General features: G+C 40.8%; 1 protein-coding gene across 1 annotated transcript in view; it reads right to left on the bottom strand.

Moving 5' to 3' along the window:
* elp4 (elongator acetyltransferase complex subunit 4) overlaps positions 1 to 26,515 on the bottom strand; it is a 63,720-nt gene that overhangs the window by 35,786 nt on the left and 1,419 nt on the right. The window contains exons 2-9 of the mRNA XM_041984610.1: positions 26,337 to 26,372; positions 21,709 to 21,830; positions 19,770 to 19,904; positions 18,224 to 18,360; positions 15,268 to 15,352; positions 12,611 to 12,799; positions 2,358 to 2,466; positions 344 to 450 (exon numbers count right to left, since the gene is read on the bottom strand). Coding sequence (XP_041840544.1) covers positions 344 to 450; positions 2,358 to 2,466; positions 12,611 to 12,799; positions 15,268 to 15,352; positions 18,224 to 18,360; positions 19,770 to 19,904; positions 21,709 to 21,830; positions 26,337 to 26,372 — 920 coding nt within the window. The remainder of the gene's footprint in view (positions 1 to 343; positions 451 to 2,357; positions 2,467 to 12,610; positions 12,800 to 15,267; positions 15,353 to 18,223; positions 18,361 to 19,769; positions 19,905 to 21,708; positions 21,831 to 26,336; positions 26,373 to 26,515) is intronic.

A 26,515-nucleotide genomic window follows, 5' to 3' on the forward strand; every position in this document is an offset into this window, starting at 1 on the left:
ATTTATGAATATGGATAGATTTTTCTCACACTGTTGCCTCTTTACACTGCAGCAACTGTGGCAGCAACAGTGTACAATCAATAGTTTCACCTTTCATTTTGCCACCCAATAGCAGAAAAAATAAACACAGCTTGGCAACGCTTCGTTTACAGGTGAGATTTTTTTGTTGTCATTGGGATTTAATTTAGAAGGACAATGAATGTTAACAAAACAAAGTTTGGATTTAAGTTAATGAATAAATGGGAAGTTACAAAACCAAATCTCATCCGAGAGAACTTAAGAAAATAAGAAAAAATCTGTTCGCTGTAAAACCTGTTTAAGGTGTGCAACCATGACAACATACCTCAATAGTGAACTGTTTTCTCTTCAGCTTAAAGGCGAGGTCCTTGTGGTCAGGAAGTTGGCTTGCCAGACAGTTTAGGTGAGGAACCTGGTGAACATGTAGTAGACCTGTGAAGGACAGAGGAAGCAGATTAAAAGTGAGAAAGTTCAACAGTGCATGAAAAAAATTTAAAGAAAATTTAATCTGTCTGTTGTGCGTAGTGTGAGTATTATGTTACCCAATAACTAACGAACCACTCAGAATAGGCTTTGCTATTTAAAATAAAAAAGAAAGCATTTTACATTTTCATATTAATAAAATCTCCAAGCAAAATATTTCACAAATTACTAATTATTATTTGTAGTAAGCAGTAATAAAATGAGGACAAACTTTTACAGTATCAAACAGCTACATCAGCACCAAGTAACGTTGACAAGCAATATTTCAGAAGAATGAGAAACTTTACTTTAAAAATTAATCATTCACAGATATCAGCAAAAAATCTCCCTATCAGCAATCCTACTCTCTTTTTTTCCCCCTACAAGCTTAAGTGTTTAACTATTATTGGGACGAACATATGAACTAACAATTTCCGCAAAGGCTGGGCAAAAGGTCTGAGGATTTGTATGTTTCTTCTTTTATCAAAGTTTTTCCTCATTTTAGGCTTTCACAGTTACATTTTCTTCAAACTGGATGTGTACTGTACAAGTGCGGTGGTATAAATACGCATGAGAAAGAAAAGGAGAGATTAAGGGAGTAATGGAGAAAGGAAGACAGACAGGGAAAGTGGGGGATGGTGGGTTCTCTCCTCTGTGCACTTGGGTGATTTCCCCTTGCCTGATTTGCAGTGACAGGCTTCCCAGCATGCTTTGAGCAGCCCTGAACTGCTGCCGCAAACACGCACGCACGCGCAACTGCACGCACCCTCACACTCGTACCAGATGCGTTTGCACTCATGAGCACACATCAAAACAATCATACACAGAAACGTATTTCATAACCCTACCAGGATTTCTCTTGCTGGTTAAACAGGGCAAATTTATATTTTTGAACAGGAGAATCAAACAATATTCACAGCAAATCCCAAAGAACCTTTTTGCAGCGCACAATGATTTTAGAAAATGCTGTGGCACAACAGTCATGCTCAATGAGCTTAAAGCCACCTGCCTTTACAGTGCTAAGGAATGTAATCACTGTGTGAAGAGTTATCTACGTAGAAGATACTGCTGGATGCAACAAAAATCTTCCACTGAATGTTTTCAATTTTATCCCTTCACGTGTCACAACCAGGGTCTTACCCGAGGAGGGGACGGATGGGGGGGGGGGGGGGGCAAAAGCGCAAAACTGAGTGGGGGAGTTTGAGAGGCACTGCTAAAAATACTCCACTTGCTTATTTTGACCTTTATGCGTGGGGAGTGATAGAAAGGAGGATAGTGAGCAAGAGAAAGAGGGAATGATAAAACTGTGCAGAAAAAGTGATGAAGAGGACAGGGTGAGCAGAAACAAACTACATTGCCCTCCTCTTCACTGTCTTGGTTTCTTTCATTCCTTACCAGTGTCCTCTCTCCCCACTGAAAGCTTTGCCCTCCATTTATTAGCAGAGCATGCTGGCCGTGGAGACATTGAGCGAGGGATAGAGAGATAGAGGCAGAAAGGAAGAGAGAGTGATGGTGAGAATATCGATTCCCTAGTGTTGGTCTGCTCTGCTCCAGAGCCTCAGGGGTATGGGACTGGGGATAGAGAGTGGGCGAGGCGAGAGAGGCTCTGCTGGAGGGGGGGAGGCAGGGATGGAGGGGGTGAGGGTGCGAGGGAGAGGGGGTACGGCGTGGCAGCTGAATCCCCCCCGGCCTGTCTACTGAGGAGCACGTCTGATTGAGCAGCAGCACACTAACGCACACTGACAGCCTGGCCTGCAAGGGGGCTGCCCTGCCTCCATCCACAGCCCAGCCCCAGCTTTAATGCACTGCCTATGTGTGTGTGTCTGTGTATTTGATGGAAAAGAGACAGAAAGATAAGCGAGTGTGTGTGTTCTTACCATGGTAGTCTTTATAGAGAGGGTTGGTCTCTCTTTCTGAGCCTTTGAAAGATTCAAGTGCTATGGCATTGTCACATAGCCTGGTTATGCTGCCCATTAGAGCTCTGTCCTGTAGGATGGAGAGGGATCAAGATTAAGGGAGGGAGAGAGCAAGAGAGAGAACATAAGCAGGTAATTAAAAGCCTCCTGACGAGCCATCAGTGTTGCAATTAAATTAGGTCATTAATTCCTGCGGCCAGGTCACCTCTTATCATGGCTTAAGTGAGTGCAATGAGTTATAGAGGGGAAAACACTGATAGGAGTCACAAAGGTGATGTTAGAGCAGACAAACAGACATACATCTTACACCAGTCAAACATCCATAAATATGGGATAGGAAAATTCAGTGAGCACACTTAGATAATTCAACTTTATCAAAAAGGCTAATGGCAGGTCCAGAATCTTAAACCTGTGCACAGCATGCCAGGATGAAGAAGGATGAGATGCAACATAGGTTTGATGAGGAGAGCTCCCCCTACTGGTTAGATGAGTGACTTGACAAAAGAAGACGACAAATGAGGAGAGAAGAAAGTGGATAATAAAGAATGGGGGAAGTAATATACAAAGAGTGGGGGTTGAGGGAATGGAAGGGAAGGCAAGGAGAGAGAGGGACATTGGGACAGAGGGAGAGGGGGAGTCCTACATTATTAATCCCTCTGCCTTCTGAATCATTCACATCCTTCTCTGTGTTGGCTGCCATCGCCTAATGCAGTTTTCATGCCTTCATGTCTTTTCCCCACTCTTTCTTCTTCATTTTTGTCCTACTTTTAAAGTATGCATATCCTGCCAGTCAATGCCCCACCACTCAGAGGGTACCTTAGGTCACTCGTGCAGTAATTAAAGCCAGTAAGAGTTTGGATACAACAAATAACTCAAAACATTAATGGTACCATGTTAGAAAGAGTATCCGCGTGAGAGATATGGCAATTAAAACATTAGTTGTGTTACTCTGCAAAGATCATAATGACTTCAAATGGCTAACTGGCAAAGAGTCCAATCTTTCTAAATTAGAAGAAAGCCAGGAAAAAAGTCCACAGTGAGCAGGTGAGTGCACTGGCAGGATGGTAGTTTAAGAAGGTGGTCACTGGTCGGAGGAAGGCTCATTTCATCTTATTTGATTGTGTCTCCAACACGAGTTATTACCTCATGAATTCGGCAGCATTGTCTGTTAGCAACACAACTCAAAAAGTTATGGATGGATTTTGTTTAATTTTCAGAAAATCTCAGAAATGGAACAAGGAACAAGTGATTAGATTTTGAGGGTGATCTTGATAGCTTCCTGGATCCAGGATTTTTTTTTATAGGATTCTTTATTATGGCGAAACAGGGATAAATAAAATAAAAATAAACAATGCCATCTGAGTTTCTAAAAATAATACCAATAATCAATGGCATTTTTTTTACAATAGATTGGCACTCTGAGTGATTCTAGTTTTAATTTTGGAGTTAAAGTTTATGGTGGTTTAATAAGCTCCATCAGTCCTTCCAAGTAAATATATGAAAACAACCCTCATCTTAGCTGACAACCACTGATCTATATGAAGACATGAAACAGAGAGCTTATATGAAAGCTTATATTATATGATATACAGCTGGGGAAACATCAAACATCTCCATCCAGAAGAGTGCAGTCCTAGGAATAGCTAATATACTGCGTAGGATCTTCAAGCTTCCAGGACTCCGATGAATAGCAATCGAGCATATCCAGGGGAAGTGGGTGAGGGAAGAGTTATATATATATATATATATATATATATATATATATATATATATATATATATATATATATATATATATGTATCCCCCTATATATTTATGCATGCTGGATGTCCTGGGAGCTTGAGGATCCTACGACTGAATTCTTCTGGATGGAGATGTTTCATGTGTATATATATAAATATATATATATATATATATATATATATATATATATATGTATACACACATGTGTATATGTGCATGTGTGTGTATGTGTGTGTGTGTGTATGTGAGTATACAGTCCCAGAAAAAATAAGAGACCACTGCCATTTATTCTTAAATCAGCATCTGAGTATTACAACCAACAATTTAATTCCTACACACGCACATCTCATTCTGCAGTATTAGTCTCGGAGAGGGTGAAAACAACTTTGAACTGAAAGGGATGACCACAAACTCATCACTCCAGTACCATAGGCTGACATTAAGAGACCGTCAAACACACTGGCAAACTGAGACTGTGCCAAAAGCATAACGATCGTATTAAATCTGTCCATCATGTAAATACAACTGATCAGATCACTTCATCTAGCGTCCATGTAAACATGTCAGCAGCAGTCTCTGATCAGATTGATTTCAATTGATAGATTAAATGTTGTCTATGTTGTCTATGTAAACTTATTGTCTTGCACTGTTAAGTATAGAGAAGGATCAGTGATGATGGTGCTTCAGTTGTCTTGCTTAAATGTCCACCCTTGTTTCATATCGCGTCAAATTTTTGTCAAAACCAGGGAGAGCAAAATAAACATGCTCGCGCGCAGATTACACTACCATCGCGCAGAAATTCATTTACCGAGAGGACAAAAGATCCTCTCGCGTGACAGACGACCAACTCCCGCGCGCGTGTGGAAGGCCTCGCGCGCGCATTTTACGTTCCGAGCGCGCGAAGCTGGATCAGACGCGCGCGCGTTTCTGTCATGCCGCCCCCGCTTGAGGATGGCTGCGCTCTCGCCAGCGTCTCTGCCCTCGCGGTGACGTTTTCCTCGCGCGGATCAAAATGTGTTTTGACACATGGGGCGGGACAAATCTCCATTCTATAAGCCTTCTCCTGATTGGTCCGCGTACACAGGAAGTTGTGTCAGGAAGACCTTGACTGACAAGACGGCTGGAGCCGGGACAGTTGCGGTGGTTTTGGCATTTTGGCAACGATACTTTGCTTGAGGTAAGTGGAATTCACAGCAGTTCTTCCCGAAAAGTACGGATACTCCTCAGTAAACTATGCCGTTTTCGAATTAACAATTCTACAAGGACAAAAATCAATTCGATAACTTAGAATTATCTAAAAAACCAGTCTGTTTTTGGTTTCTGCAAGTGCCTTTTATACCAGGAAAACAAACTGTCAAAAAGTACCTTGGTCTATTGACATATTTTACTCGTGCTAACTACATATTCCTAAGCAATTCTAAGTTATCGAATTGATTTTTGTCCTTGTAGAATTGTTAATTCGAAAACGGCATAGTTTACTGAGGAGTATCCGTACTTTTCGGGAAGAACTGCTGTGAATTCCACTTACCTCAAGCAAAGTATCGTTGCCAAAATGCCAAAACCACCGCAACTGTCCCGGCTCCAGCCGTCTTGTCAGTCAAGGTCTTCCTGACACAACTTCCTGTGTACGCGGACCAATCAGGAGAAGGCTTATAGAATGGAGATTTGTCCCGCCCCATGTGTCAAAACACATTTTGATCCGCGCGAGGAAAACGTCACCGCGAGGGCAGAGACGCTGGCGAGAGCGCAGCCATCCTCAAGCGGGGGCGGCATGACAGAAACGCGCGCGCGTCTGATCCAGCTTCGCGCGCTCGGAACGTAAAATGCGCGCGCGAGGCCTTCCACACGCGCGCGGGAGTTGGTCGTCTGTCACGCGAGAGGATCTTTTGTCCTCTCGGTAAATGAATTTCTGCGCGATGGTAGTGTAATCTGCGCGCGAGCATGTTTATTTTGCTCTCCCTGGTTTTGACAAAAATTTGACGCGATAGTTTCATCTTCATCATCCTGATAGATGGCAGCAGATTTTGATGAAGAATGTAATGATACATTTTTCCATTCATCTTTTCTTTAATTATATGAAGTTTGCCAGTTCCATATGCTGAAAAACAGCCCCACACCATGATGTTCTCACCTCCAAACTTCACTGTTGTTATGGTGTTTTTGGGGTGATGTGCAGTGCCATTTGACCTCCAAACGTATTCTGTATTATGGCATTTAAAGAGTTAAATTTTGGTCTCATCTGACCATACTGTATATTCCCAGTATTTAACAGACTTGTCTCAATGTGCAACTAACATAAACAAGCTTCAACAAGTCTTTTCTCCAGCAGAGAAGTCTTGCGTGGTGAGTGTGCACACAGGCCATGGAGGTTGAGTGTGTTATTGTTTTCTTTGAAACAACTGTACCTGCTGATTCCAGATCTTTCTGAAGATCTCCACAAGTGGTTCTTGGCTCTTGGATAACTCTCGTGACAATTATTTTAACTCCTCTGCCAGAAATATTGTGAGGAGCACCTGGTTGTGGCCAGTTTATGGTGAAATGATGTCCTTTCCACTTTATTTCCCCACTGGATTGGATTATTGCCCCAGTGCTTAATGGAAGATTCAGAAGCTAAGAAATCATTCGATAACCAATGCGATCAGTATGTTTTGCAACAGTAACGCTGGGAAGGTCTTGAGAGTGCTCTTTGCTTTTACCCATCATGAGATGTTTCTTGTGTGACACTTTGGCAACCTTTTTAAGTCATCAGTTGGGACTGAACCAGCTGATATAAATGTGCACTGAGGGGTAGGAATGCTTTCTAACAACTGATAGATTTCAGCTGGTGTCTTGGCTTTCAGTGCCTTATTACATGTCCTTTATTTTCATATGTTGAATTTTTCCCTGTGTCATCCCATTTTATTACACATAACTTAATTTAAGGACATCTAAGTGTTGATTTCCTAGCGTGTGTGGATTGCAATGGTTTTTACCGACATATGGTGATGATTTCATGACAGTAGCACCTTTAGAAATATATTTACTTATTATAACCGTGTTCATAATATTCCGTACTATATATATATATATATATATATATATATTCACTACCGTTCAAAAGTTTGGGGTCACTTCTCTATTGAATCCCATGGCAAAGTGACCCCAAACTTTTGAACAGTAGTATATATATATATATATATATATATATATATATATATATATATATATATACACTCCATCCAATACACAAGTTATGCAATCTTGTGTGATGATTGTTTTTGAGTTGGTAGGTGGAGAAGCAGTTGCACGTGAGTCACTGTTGTGCTCACATTTAGCATTATAGTTATGTTGTTGCACGATGGTGTGGTGGTGGTTAGCACCGCAGCCTCACAGCAAGAAGGTTGCTGGTTTGAGCCTCGGCTGGGGGGAGGTTCAAACCTGGGGGGGGGTTTACATGTTCTCCCTATGTATGCGTGGGTTCTTTCTGGGTTCTCCGGCTTCCTCCCACTGTCCAAAGACATGCATGTTAGGTAATTGGTCACTCTAAATTCTCCCTAGGAGTGAGTGTGTGTGGGTGAATGGTTGTTTGTCACTATCTGTGTTGGCCCTGCGATGGACTGGTGAACTGTCCAGGGTGTACCCTGCCTCTCACCTGCTGAAAATGGTGGGATAGGCTCCAGCTTAACAGCAACCCGTAATGGACGTAACCAGTTCAAAACTGAGCCAAGCTATTTCTATTAATATCATTACAACAGTAAGGCCCAGATTTACAAGCTCTTACTTGTGCACTAAATCCTTGTTTCAGCATTAAAAGTTAATACTGGTCCTTAACAATAAGGCAGAGTGGTAATTTTGCACCTTAAAGGCTTGGATGTGGGAATTTTTGTGCTTGGCCCTCTTATTCATGGGAGTTTTCTTTTCCAAGCTCAAAATAAAAGGAAGGAATTTTTGCTTTTACCTTTGATCGTAAATCAGGATTTTTTTTTTATTTTGAGCATCACTTGCAGAACTAAATATTCCTATCAGTAGTTATGATATCAACAACATACTTAATTGCCAGGTTTAATTAATCTGGACCTAAAGGCCTTTACGCACCAAGCTGACAATCAGCTGTCAAAACTATGTGAGCACTGGTTAACATCTCAACCACTAGTTTTTTAAACATTTAAAGCACTGCCAGTTTTGTTAGAGCCTGTCAATTTTTGTTTACACTGGCATCAGTTTGGACAGTGGGAGAGACCACTTGAACTGACTGTTCAGCTTTGTGAATAAGCTCTATAATAATGTAACATTCAATTTATAGTTTGCTGCTCCATTCTACAATGCAAAAAGTTGCCCTCTTGTGCAGTTGTAGATTGTATATCATATATGGGAATTGTTTTTGCACCGTTTTTTCAAGTGTTACTCTTTTGCACAGACGCAGCTAACGTGAGGAGACATAGCAGGGAGGCCTTTCACTGCAGCTGGTTATTGCCATTGGTTTAGTGTGTCAGGGTTTTAAGTCTGAGCAGCAGGAGAGATGTGCAGTGCCTAGAGAAATCTCTCAGATGCTTTTAAGTTTTTTTTTTTTTTTTTTTTTTTTGTTAATTCATGAAAGAATAAAAGGACAGAAACATGCCATTAACATGACTTTTCTGACCTCTTTAGACCCCAGAGCATTTAAGCTCTGGTGCATCCAACATCTAACCTTGGTTTAACTGTGCCTAACTGAATTCAATGGACAAGATTATGAAGACACAAATCTGAATATGTACATTCTTGATCTGATGAAACAATCACTGAACAATTTGGTCTCAAAACAAATCAGTGTGTGCAGAGGAAACCTGACATCTCACTGGTGCCATTCCTACAATCAAACATGGTCATGGTCACTAATTAGGACAGATTAAAAAGTGGGATAAAAAATATGGAACAAACCTGAGTGAAAACCTTTTACCAGAATTACCAGAATCTAAAGCCATGGAAGAGCCATTTTATCAGGACAACAACCTGTAGTCAACAACCAAAAAAAAAAAAGACTTTCAGGAAAATTCAGTTAAAACTTTGGAGTGAACCACTCCTAATTTGGACCTGGACATAGAGCAGCATCTTTGTTAAAACCTACAAATGGCTGTGCCCTGACCATCTTATCCACACCAGATGAGCTTTCATGTTTCTGCCACGGCAAACTGGAGAAACTTCTAGAGAGAAAGCTGTAACATGATCTTAAAACATTTCCCAAGATAATCTGCTAGTGGTGCCAGTATTGCTTTAACCAAGTATAAAGTGATGTCTGAATAATTTTCTAATACTTGCTATTGATCTGTCATTGTGGCGTTTGTTGTGTAGATAAATAGAAAAAAAGAATCTGATAACTTTTAGGAGTCTAAAACATAACAAAATGCAGAACAAGCATCTGACAACTTTCAGTTTGCCTTTATTTTGTGTTTGTGTGGGCTGGGTGTGGTTGCAGGATATAGGACGATGGAGGAGAACCAGGCTAGGACAAGACTAATTAATGTTTCAGATGGACTGTGGCACAAAACTGCTGTGAGGAGGCTTTCAGTGACTCACTCAGCTTTTCAAGCTGCTCAATAATGGATTGAGCATTGTAAACTAGCAACAGTGGGCTAGCTGGCTAAGACCTAACTGTCTCAGCCAGCTAGCCGACTGCTACTAGTCTAGACAGTCTTCCAAAGGCCACACTCTCTTACCTGAAGTAGTTATCTATGTAGTGCTATGACAGAGAGAAGCTATGCTAACATGTAAGTTGGTAAAACATTTAAGGCAATACAGTGTGTGCAGAATTATTAGGCAAATGAGTATTTTAATCACATCATCCTCTTTATGCATCTTGTTCTACTCCAACCGGTACAGGCTCGAAAGCCTACTACCAATTGAACATATCGGGTGATGTGCATCTCTGTAATGAGAAGGGGTGTGGTCTAATGACATCAACACCCTATATCAGGTGTGCATAATTATTAGGCAACTTCCATTCCTTTGGCAAAATGGGTCAGAAGAGAGATTTGACGGACTCTGAAAAGTCAAAAATAGTGAGATGTCTTGCAGAGGGATGCAGCACTCTTAAAATTGCCAAGCTTTTGAGGCGTGATCATCGAACAATCAAGTGTTTCATTCAAAATAGTCAACAGGGTCGTAAGAAGCGTGTTGAAAAAACAAGGCGCAAAATAACTGCCCATGAACTGAGGAAAATCAAGCGTGAAGCTGCCAAGATGCCATTGGCCACCAGTTTCGCCATATTTCAGAGCTACAACATCACTGGAGTGCCAAGAAGCACAAGGTGTGCAATACTCAGGGACATGGCCAAGGTAAGGAAGGCTGAAAAACGACCCCCACTGAACAAGACACACAAGATAAAACGCCAAGACTGGGCCAAGAAATATCATAAGACTGATTTTTCTAAGGTTTTATGGACTGATGAAATGAGAGTGAGTCTTGATGGGCCAGATGGATGGGCCCATGGCTGGATCAGTACAGGGCAGAGAGCTCCACTCCACAGAGCTCCAGCAAGGTGGAGGTGGGATACTGGTATGGGCTGGTATCATCAAAGATGAGCTTGTGGGACCTTTTCGGGTTGAGGATGGAGTCAAGCTCAACTCCCAGTCCTACTGCCAGTTTCTGGAAGACACCTTCTTCAAGCAGTGGTACAGGAAGAAGTCAGCATTGTTCAAGAAAAACATGATTTTCATGCAAGACAATGCTCCATCACACGCATCCAAGTACTCCACTGCGTGGCTGGCCAGAAAAGGTCTAAAAGAAGAAAAAATGATGACATGGCCTCCTTGTTCACCTGATCTTAACCCCATAGAAAACCTGTGGTCCCTCATCAAATGTGAGATCTACAGGGAGGGAAAGCAGTACACCTCTCTGAACAGTGTCTGGGAGGCTGTGGTTGCTGCTGCACACAATGTTGATTGTGAACAGATCAAGACACTGACAGAATCAATGGATGGCAGGCTTTTGAGTGTCCTCGCAAAGAAAGGTGGTTACATTGGTCACTGATTTTTTTTTTGTTTTGTTTTTGAATGCCAGAAATGTATATTTGTAAATTTTGAGTTGTTATATTGGTTTCCCTGGTGAAAATAAATAAGTGAAATGGGTATATATTTGGTTTTTGTTAAGTTGCCTAATAATTATGCACAGTAATAGTCACCTGCACACACAGATATCCTCCTAAGATACTAAAACTAAAACGAGCCCCACTCCAACTTCCAAAAAATATTCAGGTTTGATATTTATGAGTCTTTTGTGTTCATTGCGAACATAGTTGTTGTTCTATAATAAAATTAATCCTCTAAAATACAACTTGCCTAATAACTCTGCACACCCTGTATTATTTCAGTTTAAAGCGATCAGCTCTCAAATGTTGGTGATCGCAACTGATCAATTTAAGTGATATCTTATTATGATAACATCAAGTGAGATTCACAATGCTAAGCTAATCATAAGGTCATAATATAACAGCCGCTAATTACCTCCATGTTGGCTTAGTCACCAAACACCTGATTCAGTCCAAAATTTTCCTCTTTTTTCTTTCCCATCTCATTCACTTCTCTCCACAGGGTGGAGAAGGAGGAGGGGACAGATTAAGGGTTTGAAAGCCTGGCCAGAGTGGGACAGGGGGACCGCTCCCACCACAGCTGACATCTGCTAGTTAGCCACTCTACCTTTTTTGACTAGGCCAAAGCCGCTGTGCACTGAGCATACAGGCCTGGAGCCAGAACGTGTTGTGACAACACAGCTGTTCTCCAAGTTAAGCACTGACCTATATTTTTGAATAAAGGGATCACAAATAAAGTGTCAAAGCTCATGTGAGTGAATGCTACAAGAGTGGTTAAAGTGTGGCCAGGTTAGTTCAGTAGAAAGTCTCAGATGGCTTCTGTGGTGAGTTTGCCTCTATGGTTGACTGTCTGGGGGGAGGGCTGTGGTTTGCCATATGCCTCAGCAGATGACTCCACCTTCACACTGAGAGGCCAGACTGGACACAGACGCATGCACGCGGACTCATAGCCCACCCCACAGCCCCCAACGACCCACAACCATAACTAGAGACACTTCTGCAAAGAGTGATGTTTTTAAGTCTATTAAATACCATCGACAGACACACACTCTGCATATGGCTACAGTTAATGAAAGCATAAACAAACAAGCAGTTTTTGATGCCTCTGGATGAAGTGTGCATTCGACTGGGGACAATGTTTGGGGTGGAGGCCCCTCATAACAAAAGACTGTATACTTTTTCTCCACTAAATGAAGAGTCCATGGAATAAACAACTACCCGTGCACAAAAATACCAACTTTCCTAACTTCAAACAACTAACTACTATTAACCTATCTCAGGTAAATTAAGTTCAGCGCCTCCTTCTGGGGAAAACTGAAGGCAGATACCTTTACTAGCATACGTTTTACAACCATTTCACCCTGACAAAAAAAAGCAGAATTAGTGTGACCTCTGACAGGTTGTATGCATGTGTGAAACACTGTCTTACCTGGATGAGATGAGAGGGTACAGTAATTACTGCAACTGACAGTGATGACCTCAGCAAGGCACGTAGTCCATAAAGAAATGTAGTCAGGGCGTGGCTGTGTGTAGGGTTATCATGGCAACTCAGGTCATCACCCCACAGAGCTGAGCCAAGAGAGTGAAGCCCAATTCTCAAGATGTTACGTGACTTTGACTATAAGAAGTTCAAAGAAAAAGAGCGTCAGAATTGTATTTCATTTCAGCAAAGTCTTGTAAACGGCTCTTGTAGCTGAAGCAAATAACAAATACACAGTAATGAAACATTTACACCAACAGAATGCATTAATCTGAACATTATCTGAAAACTGCTTCAAAATTATTTCAGAAAGGTGCTGCTGTCTTGGGGTCTAGTTGCCAAACTCAGGCAGAGAGCAACTTGACAGTCTGCTCAACAGCACAGACGATCGGAACACAGTGCCCAAACGTGACTGGACACAACTGCCCAATCACAGAAGCCATCTGACACGCGCACAATGGACCTGTCAGACAGGCTTCCAATATGGCCGCCACCCAGAAACCCCAGCACATTCTTGGCACAACAGTGATGCTCTGCAGCCAAGGGGGCCTGGGTAAGGGTGGAGTGCCTTGCCTTGAAAGCACCCTACCCCACCACAAGGGATCAACTGAAACCCACTCTCTTGAGAACTGAGAAAAAGTGGCCAAACAGTGGTGGGACATATATCACTGACCCGCAGAGAATGGAGGAGCCTGTCCAAACTGTGAGAGGTTTTTAGCCTTTAGTTCAATTGTCTTTCATTTGGGGTTTCTTTAGGATGGCTACTGATTACTGAGGTAAGAGCCAAGAGTGATTAACAAAGCCCTGGCATTGAAATCTGCTCACTTTTCTTCCTGCTTTTACTCCTTTTTTTTTTTTTTTTTTTTTTAAACCTCCCCTTCCATTAACGCAACCTTCTCAAAATCTCCACCTCACGCCCCACTGCTTCCTCTCCCAACAGTATGACCTAAGCATCGTCTGGATCTGGATCTGAATCACAAGAATCTAAAAAAAATAAACGCCATTGTTTGGAAGGTTTTCAGAGCTGGCTCATAGCTTCCAGAAGGACTCCCGCACTGAACTCTCGGACCATCTTTATTTACATAATTTAACATCAACTCTCCATCTCCACAGTTCAGACTGTTGAAATGTTTGCAATATTTATGTAGGTGACATAGTCACAATTGTCATTTCTTTGTTTAGCAGACTTTTCAAACATTTTGAGAACCGAAAAATTAGAAATATATTTCTGTGTCAGAACCCACAGGGGGGGATTGGGGGGGGGGGGGGCTGTGGAAACGAGACTGTTGCTGTGGCAACATCAGAAGGGAGGCCAAACTTAACTTCTATAGTTTAGCCTATAGAAAAATCAGGGAACAGTGCCAGTAGGGTCCAGCCAATGACCCAGGGCTAGCCATATAGACTACAACATGTCTGGAACCACAACCTAATCAGGCAGAGTCTGTTTAGACTCCTGCCACCATCCCTGCCAAATTCAACTCAAAAGAGACCAATACATATACTCAGGGACATGTATCTTTGTTCCTCTTGTTTTTTTTTTTTTATTTATTTATGACCAGAGATTTTATTATCTGCATATTTATATAATCTTCAAACAGTTAACAGTTCACATTGGCAAAATAATGATCAATGCACACACCCTATTATCCATACTGGAATTTTTTGTGCCAGTGCCCATGTCGCTCTGTGCTGGTCTGCATTCCTGGACTGTGCCAACAGCATGTCAGCCGGTCACACTACTTTAATGATGTCAGCAGTTAATCTGGTGTTTGAGTGACAGCGCTTGGGGAGGAAAAGTGGGGGGTAGATGAGGTAAATCCCATGTGTGAGTGACAGGGATAGAGGTGGCTCCAGGTGATGAGCAGAGGGGTTACAAAACATAGGTGAATAAGGTGCAAAGACAAGTATGCATGTATGGAATCACAAACATGGCAACTTCTATAGTCTTGTAAAATATATTACAGGCCCCATGGAAAACAGACAGGGTCAAAGATATTTATGACATCCTGTGAAGGACTGGTGACTATTAAAATAATGCATGTCAAAGGTAAGACACACACAGCTGCAACACACAGGTGAACAAACCTGAGCAGGTGACAGTAAAATAAACATACTCAAGTACTGGCTAGAATGAGAGAAAAGCTGGTCACACACATGCACAGATCCAACATTTTTAACACATGATAATTTAAATGCATCATAGTTAAACAGGAGCTTTTATCTTTTATGCTTTAAGAACTAAAACTGTCATGTGAGTTCACATTTCACTCACAGATGCTTTTTGATATAACGTAGTGAAATAAACAAAACTTTTGCCACCTTTAAGAGTTTAAACACCCTCTTAAATATAGCTGGCGGATTGGATTGAGAGATAATTAAATATTACAAGGATATAACATGGCTGCTGTTCAGCCACAAATGTATTTTTATATTATAGCAAATGACAAATTATTGAAAAATGATGTATGTGTTACTTAAATTATAGGGGGCTTTAATAACTCAAGATATTACACATTTCTGGAAGGTTGTTGAAGCAAAATATAATTAGTACTAACTGTTTGTATTCAGTATAGGAAATGAAAGCCATACAGTTATTCAGCTCTTACCATGGGGGCAGCCACATCAAAGCCCTCCCTTTGTATGATCTCTTGAAGAGACTTCAGCAATGCAGAGTAGGACTCAAACATGGTACTAGAGAGAGCAAAGGACAGATTGGTCACAGTGAAAAAGACAACACTAACGACATGAAGATGTTGAAACCATCACTGAGACCATTTTGATAAAACTGGGCCAAGCTTATCACTGCAGCAGCCTAATCCTTTATGACTGCAGCATGTTCCTCCTGACTGTGCTTTTTTGGAGCCACCGAAGCAGACAGATGATCCATATCAAGAGATCCAATTAATGTATTTGGTTGATTAAATTACAACATGACTGGTTCTTTGTCAGCTCCCTGAGGATCTGATTGTGCCGAGACAGACAGACAAATGAGTTGCACATATGCACAAACATACACACAACAAAGATGCAATTGGGGATTAATGGGCTGATATTTAAAATTAACAGAGGACAGCATTTTGTTGTTTAACCAAGGAGAAGATGTGCACCACTGACAAGGGGCATACAGTACCATCAGACCAACATTTAGCAACAGTCAAGGGAGAGATAACTGCTTAGCCCTCCATGAGCTTATAGGATGTCCAATAGGAATGTTAACCCCTTCTTTTTACACAGGACCCTCCACTTAAGAACACCACACTATTGTAATGACCACTCTGTCCTGATTCACAGTGGGCTGCTATGTCAGTTGTCAATTCAACCTGCAGGCTACAAAAGCTGATACACATAGACTGGTCACACGCCAATAGTCTTGCATAAAGAACGGAAATACACACTAGTGCTGATTACACTTGGACAAGTATATCCATGTACTCCATTTCAGTTATTCAGCACAACAATGGTGCCTCCTGACCCTGCTGTGGCTAATGATAGAGCTGGATTGGTGAAAGAGGGACACCTACCCTCCATGGTCTCTCTGCCCATGCACCGGCTCTGAGGTAGGGGGCTGGGATGGTTTGACATGCAGTTGTGCAGGAGGCTGCCTCTGGTTGGCAGCCATTGTGTGGGACAGCATTGTATTTTAGCTACCCCTACTGAGCAATGCTCATTCAGGTACCAAAGAGGTCTAGGTGCTTAGCGACAGGGGCTAGTGCGTCAGCTAATTAGGATCACGCACAGGGAAGCTTCTTTATCTCAGCGTTCCTCTTTAAGCATGGGAAGAAAGGAGGAGAAAAGGGGGATGCTTGGTCTTAAACAACAGGATCTGTATCACCTAGAGAGCAATTTGTGCCAATTATGCCTTCAAGTGAAACGGAGCAATTTAACAGCTAGGGTATCAACATGGGGCTGTGGACACGTGCAAGGGGGAGTAGCCTGCTTTAGAGTTTGTGTGATATGTGTGCGTGTGTAATGTGCTAAGTGTTTGTGTGTTTGCATGTATTTGTGTCAGTGCTTGGGCGGGCCTTGAGGCACAATGATGTGGTGCAGGTGTAGTTTCCAGCTGTCAATATGTCTAAGATCTATAATCCATTCACACACTACAACACCACTATTTCCCTCTTACTCACTGATGTGCAATCCGAGAAGATTTTTTTAATACTTTGCCTATTAACATAATTACGTTTGGAAATAATATTTAACAGCCACCAGGGCTGACCACTTCATGTGCTGTGCTTTTGAAGATGCAAACTTCAAACTGAATACCTGCAACATTTAATGTGTTTGTTCGGGCGCTCTGTTAAACAGTCACTACTTGCCACTAAAAAGAACGAAAGACTCTCTAAAGCCTCCTCCATATCCTCTGTGCTCCAGATTGCTGTGTTTACCCAGTATGTGCAAGTGTGCCTTCGTGTGCCTGTGTGTGTTCAGCAGCACTCTTTGAGTAAAGAGCCTGAATGACCTCTGAACTCTAAGTACACTCAACGCAGGAGAAATCAAACAGACGCTGAGCAAACAGGACCCTTATTTGAATAGACATACGCAACCTTTCCAAGAGGCTGAATGACTTAGCTGATGGCCAGCAACTCGGAATAAAAGAAGAAAAAGGCAGATTTGTATAATTAGTCTAAGAGGTGATTACACTGAGATGGCCAGCATTTAAAATTTCATTGTTTGTTGAAACACAATATTACAACTCAATAATAATAATAATAATAATGATAATAATAATAATAATAATAATAATAAAAACAATAAAAAGAAAGAAAAAAAACTTTCAAAAAGACAAGAGGCAACATATCACAATGTAGTGTAATATTATCTAAGTAGTAATGATATGATTACTACTTTCATATTTTAAAACAATTCAGTTAATCTTAAATAATGATTCAAACTCAATATCATAATACTTGTTTTCCTGCAGACAGAGGCAATTAAAGCAGATTCTATTGGGTCTGAACAACTTCCTAAATAGTTAAGAGAATGAAAGAAACCCAAACGATGCCATATATTTCAATGATTTAAGAGTTCTAGTCGTTATTAGGCAAAAGCAACAATAACCTGTTCTAGCTTATAAAATGCTGTGTTTCATGTTGTATTTCCGTTTAATATAAATGTTAATCATATTTTTGCCTTGGACAGCTTGTGATAAAAATAAAAATATGGGAAAATTATAAATGTGATGGACATTTTTTTGTCTTTTGTTACATTTTCTGGAAGAAAAAACATCAAAAACAGAGAAAAAGTCATTTTTAATAATGAAAAAACAACAGACATTTGCTATGTGTAGTTAATCTAATAATGTAAATTTCTTTTGGGGCATATGAGTAAAACTCGTCGTACAGTGTTTATACTCTATATGCTCTTTAAATCATGTTTGAATGTCTACATTATTGACTTACCTGTATTCTGTGAACAATGCCACGTTTACTTGCTTGTGTTCTGTGGGTGAGGTCTTATTTTTATAACTGTTTTGTGGATGATGTCGTGGTTGTATGCCCATGTTCTGCAGATGGTGTCTCATTGGTTTCTGTGCATTCTGTAGATGATGTCTTGTTGTTTTACCTGTGTGCGGTTGATGACAGAATGGGATGTTCTGGAAGGTAGAAGCGGTGGCACTTGGCTGCCTGACGAATTTCTGGGTCCATCGTCTTGGAGACGTCATAGTAGTGCCCAAACCGGGAAGAGGATGCCAGAGCACTCTGAGGGGGTTAATAAGACCAATTTTCAGTATGACAAAGAATATATGCAGTAGATCTATTTATCTAAAGAACATCTGAAGCTGTATCTGATGCTGCTATTTGCTTCTAAAGAGTTATGACTTTAACATATCAATTAAGAATGAAGCGGTTCTTAACATTTATACTTGTCTTTGCAATATGTTAACTACGTTTGCTTTGCAATACTATGGTAATGCAATTGCATTGTTTATGGGTCATTCCTCAACATTCCTATTGCAGAGAAGTTAAATAACCACTAGGACCATGGTCTTAATCATTTCTTCACATAAATGTCCACTTCTGGCTGTGAAAGCAAACGTGTCAGGGAAGCAGAGGAAGGCGGATGTTTTCCTGCAGCTGAAAGAGAGTTTTAGTTCTTCTCTCTCGGTGAAACCAGGGATTCCATTGTAAGAGGGGCCCTTAATCTACTCCTAATCTGGATTAGGGCCCCCGGTGTGTCCCTCTCCTGGCAGGACGAGGGGGTCAGCAGGGCAGGGGGGTCAGGGGCTCATCTTCTCTTTGTGAGCTGGGCAACCCGCTTAGTGTTCCATCCCCGCCCTGACGGCCTCACCTTTGATCTGATGTCTTCATCGAGAGAGCGACACAGTAGGCTATGGCAAGAGAGGTGTGTGTAAGGGGAAAGTAAGCGTTGACTCTCAGGGTGAATTTGGGATGCAAATCCTCTGGTGGGGCTTACTAGTGGTTTGTAAAGACGATTTTACAGGGGAAGGGGGAGAGGTGAGGAAAGTACACAGATATAAAGAAGTTTCCAGGGAGAGAGAAAGAGGGAGAGGATCCCCAGGGACACACTGTGTGCTGTTAATCCACATAGCGATATGGATTATAGACCCACGGGGGTAGACTGCAGAGAAATGGAAGGGGAGTGTCACCTCTCCTCAAAGCGGAAGAAAGAGTGTAGAGCCGCCGACCCTAGCAGGGGGAAAGGCAGGGATTTAGGGGAAGACAGAGGCGCAGGTCTGGGTCATAGGGTTGAGCGAGCAGACATGTCAATGCACAGCCTCCAAAGTACTCTTGTTTCCCAGGCTAAGCAGGGGTGCATGCGTGTGTGTGTATGTGTGTATATCAGAGTTGGGGACCAGTGAAAAGCCTACCTATTGCCAGTTAAGTGTGAGTAATCTGGTCCAGCTCTGAAAAGAGAGACTGAGGCCTCATTCACACCAGAAAGTAGTTTAGAGGCTGATGGATTTGGTGGTTGAGACAATTGCCAAACCACTGAGACAAAAGAACCAGTACTGTCCATTCTCATACCATCATTAAGAGAAATACATCTTTTTGTAAAAGCAAACCATCACAAAGTTACCTCAGTTGTAGTAAAAACAGATACAATTTAGGCAAAATGTAGCGGACAATACTAAGCAGAGTCCAATCACCTGTACTTTAGGTAGATTCTGATAGCGCCAGGCAATCTTCATGGAATCCAAACGGTTTTGGGGTTCACACGGCAGCCTGGGCTGCTCCAAAGGTTTGTGAATAGCAACATCATCCAAGATGGGTGCTGGGAGTTCCTGCGCAAAATAATGCAAAAAAATAAAAAATAAAAAAATAATTAAAATATCTCAACTGTAAACAAGAAATGGGATTATTATTTTTGTTAGAGCCATTTAAGTTCTCAAATAGTCCAGTAGTTGTCCCTATTAATTGAAAGCACCATATAGGTAGCAACCATCTATCAGTTGACAGGTGCTGCTGCATGGAGGGAGCAAACAAGCTTTTGAATATATTGCTGTCAATTTTTGGAATATAACATGAAGATGAATCTGTACTGTGGATTATTGTCAGAGATCTAAAGACTATTGGAGTGAATAAAAATTATTCAACCAAGTAAGCTGATGAAGTCTGGACACCTTTCATCAGTCAGACAAAGAAGACAAGATAGTGACACGACAAACGTATCAGGTGGCGGCATGGCTCAGTGGGTAGAGTAGTCGTCCTGTAGCCCAAGGGTTGCTGGTTCGATCCCAGCCCGGTCGAGCTCATGTTGAGGTGTCCCTGAGCAAAACACCAAACTCCTAATTGCTCGTGGTTAGCGCCTTGCATGGCAGCTTCCACCATCAGTGTGTGAATGTGTGGGTGAATGTGACGTACATGTAATGCGCTTTGGATAAAAGCGCTATATAAGTACAGACCATCTATATAAGTACAGACCATTTACCATCAGTGCCTGCGCAAACAGCCCCTCAGTTAAGTGTTGACTCATACGCTTCAGTTTTATAGTAATGATGCAAGTCAGATACTATGCCATGTCTTTTGTGAATACATGACTTTCCAAAAGAAACCTGAAGATTTCAAATATGATGAAGCAATAGCAGACAAAAAAAAAATCATGGCTTTAGAAAGGAAAGACCTTGTAGCAGAAAAGAGAGGGATACATCACACCTGTAGTGATGTGGATTAAAAAAACAAACAAACCCACAATCTGATTTTAAATCTCACTCAAACAGGACCTAAATAAGAAAAGCAACAGAAGACTATTAAAGTTCAGACAGAAACAGGCAACATGGACCCAGTTTCTGACTAAACACTGTTATTTTACTGTGTTCCCATAAGATTCTTGCAAACTGAGGTTAATAAACACTCTAGAAGTGAGTGGGAGACCTACTTTGTTTAGCTAAAGCAAGTAAACATGTGTCCTTGTTTTGCATAAAGTGTAGCTTTTGCATCTGAAGATTACCATAACTAAAATGTAACTGTGAAAACACTAAATAATAGGATATATCCCCACTGGGACTTCCCCTCTCTTAATAAGTCTTTGATATGCAAAGAGAGGGTGAGACTATGACCCCTCCCACTATCAATCAGCGAGAGAGAGGCCCTTCTCCTGTATGCTGGGTGGCAGGCAACTTCTGGGGCTACGGTCCTCTTCACAGATTGATATGCCGGAAAACATTTCAACAATGCTACAACCATGCCACCCTCGACCTCTCAGATACCCTCGTTGACCCTGACACATGTTGGGAAAAGCTGTGTGCCTGCACCATGCAGCGGGAGATGGTTATATTGTACGAGAATACATATACATATAGACACACACACACACACACATATATATATATATATATATATATATATATCCTCTAAAAGTTGTTTCCTGCATTTTATGACAAGATGATGAAAAAAGTATTTTCTTAAATTTCTTTTCTTTTTTTTTTTACATACAAAGTGACTGTTGTACTGAGTGATGCTAAAGAAGATGTGTTAAGGCCATCTTGAGGTCTTTGTGACTGACTTGTCAAGTTTTATAACTCTTGCAAAAATTTACTCTCATTTCATCCTAAAATATTAAAGAGTAGATGGCACTTCCTCTCTTACCTGTAAGATATCATCTGGATTATCTTGAGCCGCCGCCACAAAAAGTTCATGTCGACACACCACTCCTTCAGCCAGAAAGTACTTCAAGATCATGCGAGAGTAGCTATCATATCGGTCTTCCTCTGACAGAAAGAAAAATATATCAACAACATTTTATTTTAAGCAGAGAATTCAATGCCACACTGTTAAACATTGCTGGCAAAATCTCTGAAAAATACATTTTAAGATTAAACAATTTTCTCCAGTAATTCAGACACCTATCCACAGATGCAGTAGTACATGACTGCATCACAACTGTAGACTGTAATCGATGTAAGGACCACATTCTGGTTACCTTTTTGTAGGCAATACATGATGGCACAGAAGCATAGGTGTTACTGTGTGATCTGACCATCATTGTGGGGAGGTGACATCTTTAGCCTTCTTGTTGGATATCAACAGTATCCCTGTCTACTTTCACTATCTCAAGCCCAACCAACAGCAGGCGTGAGAAAGAGACACCTGCCTTAAGCATTCACCTGACCCCTCCCACAGAACAGAAATGTACCTATGTGATCAGGATGACTGACAAGAAAAGGCAGGAGGAGGATGAAATAGTAGCTGTTCTTAAAATGCTTCTTGACATTTGGCTTAATTGAATCTACTTGTTTTTTTTCTTGTATATTCTGATCGCTTCACCACTATATTGCTATTGTCATTCACATAATACATTTTTTTAGGAAAAAAAAAAAAGAAAAAAAAAAAGATATATATTCAGAGGGGGAGGACATATCCCTGCTTCAGGGAATGGTACTGCAGCATCATCTTAAAGAGTGTGGATAGGAAAACAACTCTAAATAAGCACATTCTTTCCCAAAGATAACCTTTCTTATAGGACACAATGCAGCCACCCGGCCATTAGACACCCCAAAACTGCAAAAAGAAAAAAAGGAAGAGAGAAAGTGCTTGCATCATCACCCTGAAACCCAACTGAGCAGAGCACATAACTCTGGCCAGCATGCTGCTGATGCTTCCTGTCACTGACACTATTTTGTATAGATTTCATAGGCCTTTCTTCACAATGACAAACAGTAGGCACATGGACAAAAGCAGCTGTGGTAGTTAAGGTAATGGGCAGCTGACAGCTTGGGAATGACATCCTGACGTGTCATCCTCGAACATCCGGAGAATTCTGCTCCCTCCCACGTTCCTGGTCTATGTCCTCACCTACGGACTTCGGATGGCCCAGGAAATTCCATGGCTCTTCAATTTGTTGTCGGTGGGGCTCCCTGTTCTCTTATTGATGGGTTTCTAGGTCAGCAGGCCTTTGTGGCTTTCAGCAGGCCCCACAAAGACTCCCAGATGGGCCCTCTCAAGATGGGACCTATTGTGCTTGTGTTTCTATGGGAGCCTTACAAATGGAACCTCCAGGAGTCATTAGGCTGTTGAGGTAGGGGGTAAGAGGAGGGGGCAAGAGGTGGTGGGGTGTAGGAGCAACAGGGGGTGGGGGACAGTCATATCTTTGAGGTAGATCAGTCACTCAGGACAGTCATGGCTTATTTTTCTTTTTTTTGTTTTTTGCTTATTCTGACTAAGATTCTATAAAGGGTGTGTGTGTGTGTGCGAGGGGGGGGGGGGGGGGGCTTCATTTGCCTTCAAACAAGGGAGTGGGACTGCAAGAGTCCTGAATCATATCTGCTGAAGCTGCAGGGGGAGGACACAAAATATCTAGGTCAGAATGTTTCCCTCTTGTGTGTGTTTGGTCTAAAGTGTTAGTATTTCTACTTAACAGCTTGATCAAATCTGATCAAATGTTTGAAGGCTGCTTGTTGCCGTCAGGTAAATCATGTAAGGATTTTTAAACTGTTCCCCTTCACATGTTATGACTGTATTTTTTTTTTTCTTTTTTAAACAGTATCTATCATTTATGAATGGTTGACTTGTCCTCCATAGAGCTCAAGTGTCAAACATTAGCAAAATCACATATTTAAGACAAGAATAAGTCAAAATAAAAACATCCCTGACTGCATAAAATTGGAAAGATTTACATGCCAGGTGCCCACTCCAACCAACCTTCTTATCACTTAACTTAGAACCATATTTATTAAAGGTATCACTCCTGAACCAAGGTCGGAAATACTGGATTTTGGGGTAGACAATATATGTTTGTGTTTTAGTGTGGATATTTACGCTTTCAAACTGACTCTTCTTTTGCTTTTTTCAAAACATCTTGTTTTTATAATGCTTTGATATAAACTGTAAAAGATCTACGCACAGTTGTAAAGAAAGATAGAGGATACCTGTACAAAAATATACATATTGTATTGTACTGTTTGTATTGAAAACTTAATAAAAACAAAACAAAAAGAAAAAGAAAAAAAAACAAAACAAACAAAAACAACAAAAAAAAAAAGAAATAATGACATTGGCAGCAAAAAAACAATTAATTGTAAATGGTTACAAACTGACCCACCTACATTGAATAATTGGCTGGAAGTCATAAAAGAGATCCACAAAATGGAAAGACTGACCTTTTTGCTCAGACTAAGAGAAGACTTGCATAATGAAAGATGGGCAAACTGGATGAAAGATTTGTTGGAATATGAAATAGAATGTGGTTGGTGACAGCTTTGGTTTCTTTTTTTTATTATTTTTTTATGTAGGTTAGTTCTTGTGTTTTGTTTGTGATATTTTTATTTACCCTTAAGGTGTTATTTGAGATCCCTTGGACTGTCATTCCCTTTCCTTCTGAAATATGCTCTATTTATCAGGGAATGTTCAAACATAAGTACTAGAAACCTCTGTCTAACCCACTTATACGGAATATTATATATTTATTTGGATGTAGTTGATGTTAAGTGCCAGGCTGTTTATGTTTTTTGCTATATTGTGCTGTTCTTAATTTCTACCAACGGACCAAATAAAATTTAAGTGACAAAAAGAAAAAAAGTAACAAAACAAAACAAGAAATAAACAAAGGAAACAAACAAGTCACATATAAATGTCTTTAGTTTTCTTTTTGGTCTACATGTTACAGACAAATTAGCATGATTTTCAAGTATTTTTTTCTCAAAAGTCTAAACCAAATAAACTTGCTTGTAACTTATCTCTATAACATTAAGTTATGAGTAACCTTATTATTTTCCACCTTAATTTTTAATCATTAGAACTATTTTGCTAAACACCGTCTCCAATGCTAGCATTCTCACAGCCATTATTGTGCAATTTTAAAGCTATAAAATGAGTAAAACTCTTTAACTAAACTTAATGCTGATTAATGAGGGTAAAGTGAAGCAAAAGAAGCCATATATAGTTAACATAATGCAAGCTGGGCAGCTTTGTTCCCCCACTTGCAAAAACACAAGAGATGAGAGATCTTCAGACAGCAGCCATACTGGACTGATCCCCCTCTGGATGACAAATCAGGACGGACAGCTCAAGACACTTCAAAGGCAGACAACGACCAGTCTGATAATTTTATGTCTGTGCCTCACAAACAGGCCATCACAGCTAAAGGGGCAGATTGTAGGAGATGACTGCCTGAAACAAACACAAACAAACATACACTCGAAACTCACCCCCACCAATACCACCCACCCACACAACAAAACAGACACACATGAAGCACATTGTGAGCAAACACCACATTTTCGGAGACAAACACAAGAGAGTGCGCACACACGCATTTCACCTTTACTGTGTCTCTCATTACCAGATGAAACCAACCGTACATTGATTCACAAAATGGAAGGGAAGAACGCATTAGTGTGTAATCACTGACTCCTGCATCGATTGGGGGGATGAATTAAAGGGCAAAGCAATATCATCAGTTGGTATAGGCCTTGGCTACACACAAATTACAGCTTCAAGGGGAAACATGACTACCTTAACCTTACTGTCTACCAGTGCATATAGCCTAGCCTTCGATGAATGATAATAATAATAATAATACAGTGGAAGACATTTATGTCCCGAGAAAACCCACTTGCTTTTTATGTTAATCTGAGAACTTCTAGAAAACATCTGCAAACAAGCATATCAATTAAGGATTACACTACAAGTCTGAACACCTGGGATTCTAACCAGAGACCTTCAGGTCATTAGTCTATTTGCCCCTCTGCTAGAAAGTAACATACCAACCACACAGATTCTGCAAAAAGCAGTTGTAGCTTCCTAAAGAATTACAGGGTTTAAATTGGTACACTTCCAAATCTTAGAGTGCTTTAAAGACTTTCCAAAAAGCAGCTAAGCTAAAATATTTTAGGAAAAAGCAACAAATAGTAAGGTGCAACAATATTTGGATGCAGCTGGATAGCGGCTGGATAGCTCAGTTGGCAGAGCATCTATCTCCCATGCAGGAATTGAACTGTCCTTAGGCAAGCCCCTTAACGCTAGTGCCTAACCATATCTGCAAAACGTCTGCTAAATACCTGTAATGTAATAGATGTTGACTTATTCTTTCATATATTCACCAAAATTAAAAAAAAAAACAAAAAAAAAAACAAACAAACAAACAAACAAAAAAAACCAACAACTTACGACTGATTCCACTTATGTTTTATCTTGTGTCAAAGCAAAACAGGAAATCAAGCATAACAGATAACAGAAATAATCAGTTTTTGATTTAAAAATATGAAATGAAAGCTCACCAATGAGAAGCACAGTTCCAACTGCTAACCCACCACCTGTTAGTGAAAAAAAAGAAAAACAGAAGTAACATTAGTAACATTATCACAACTGTCTCTTAATTACTCTGAAACAATTGAAGCCCCAGTTTGGCCAACAGCTTTTTCCCATAGTCTCCTTATTGGACTCCACAGCAGTGAAT

This window comes from Melanotaenia boesemani, chromosome 1 (assembly GCF_017639745.1).
Source record: "Melanotaenia boesemani isolate fMelBoe1 chromosome 1, fMelBoe1.pri, whole genome shotgun sequence".
In the NCBI taxonomy this organism is placed as follows: Eukaryota; Metazoa; Chordata; class Actinopteri; order Atheriniformes; family Melanotaeniidae; genus Melanotaenia; species Melanotaenia boesemani.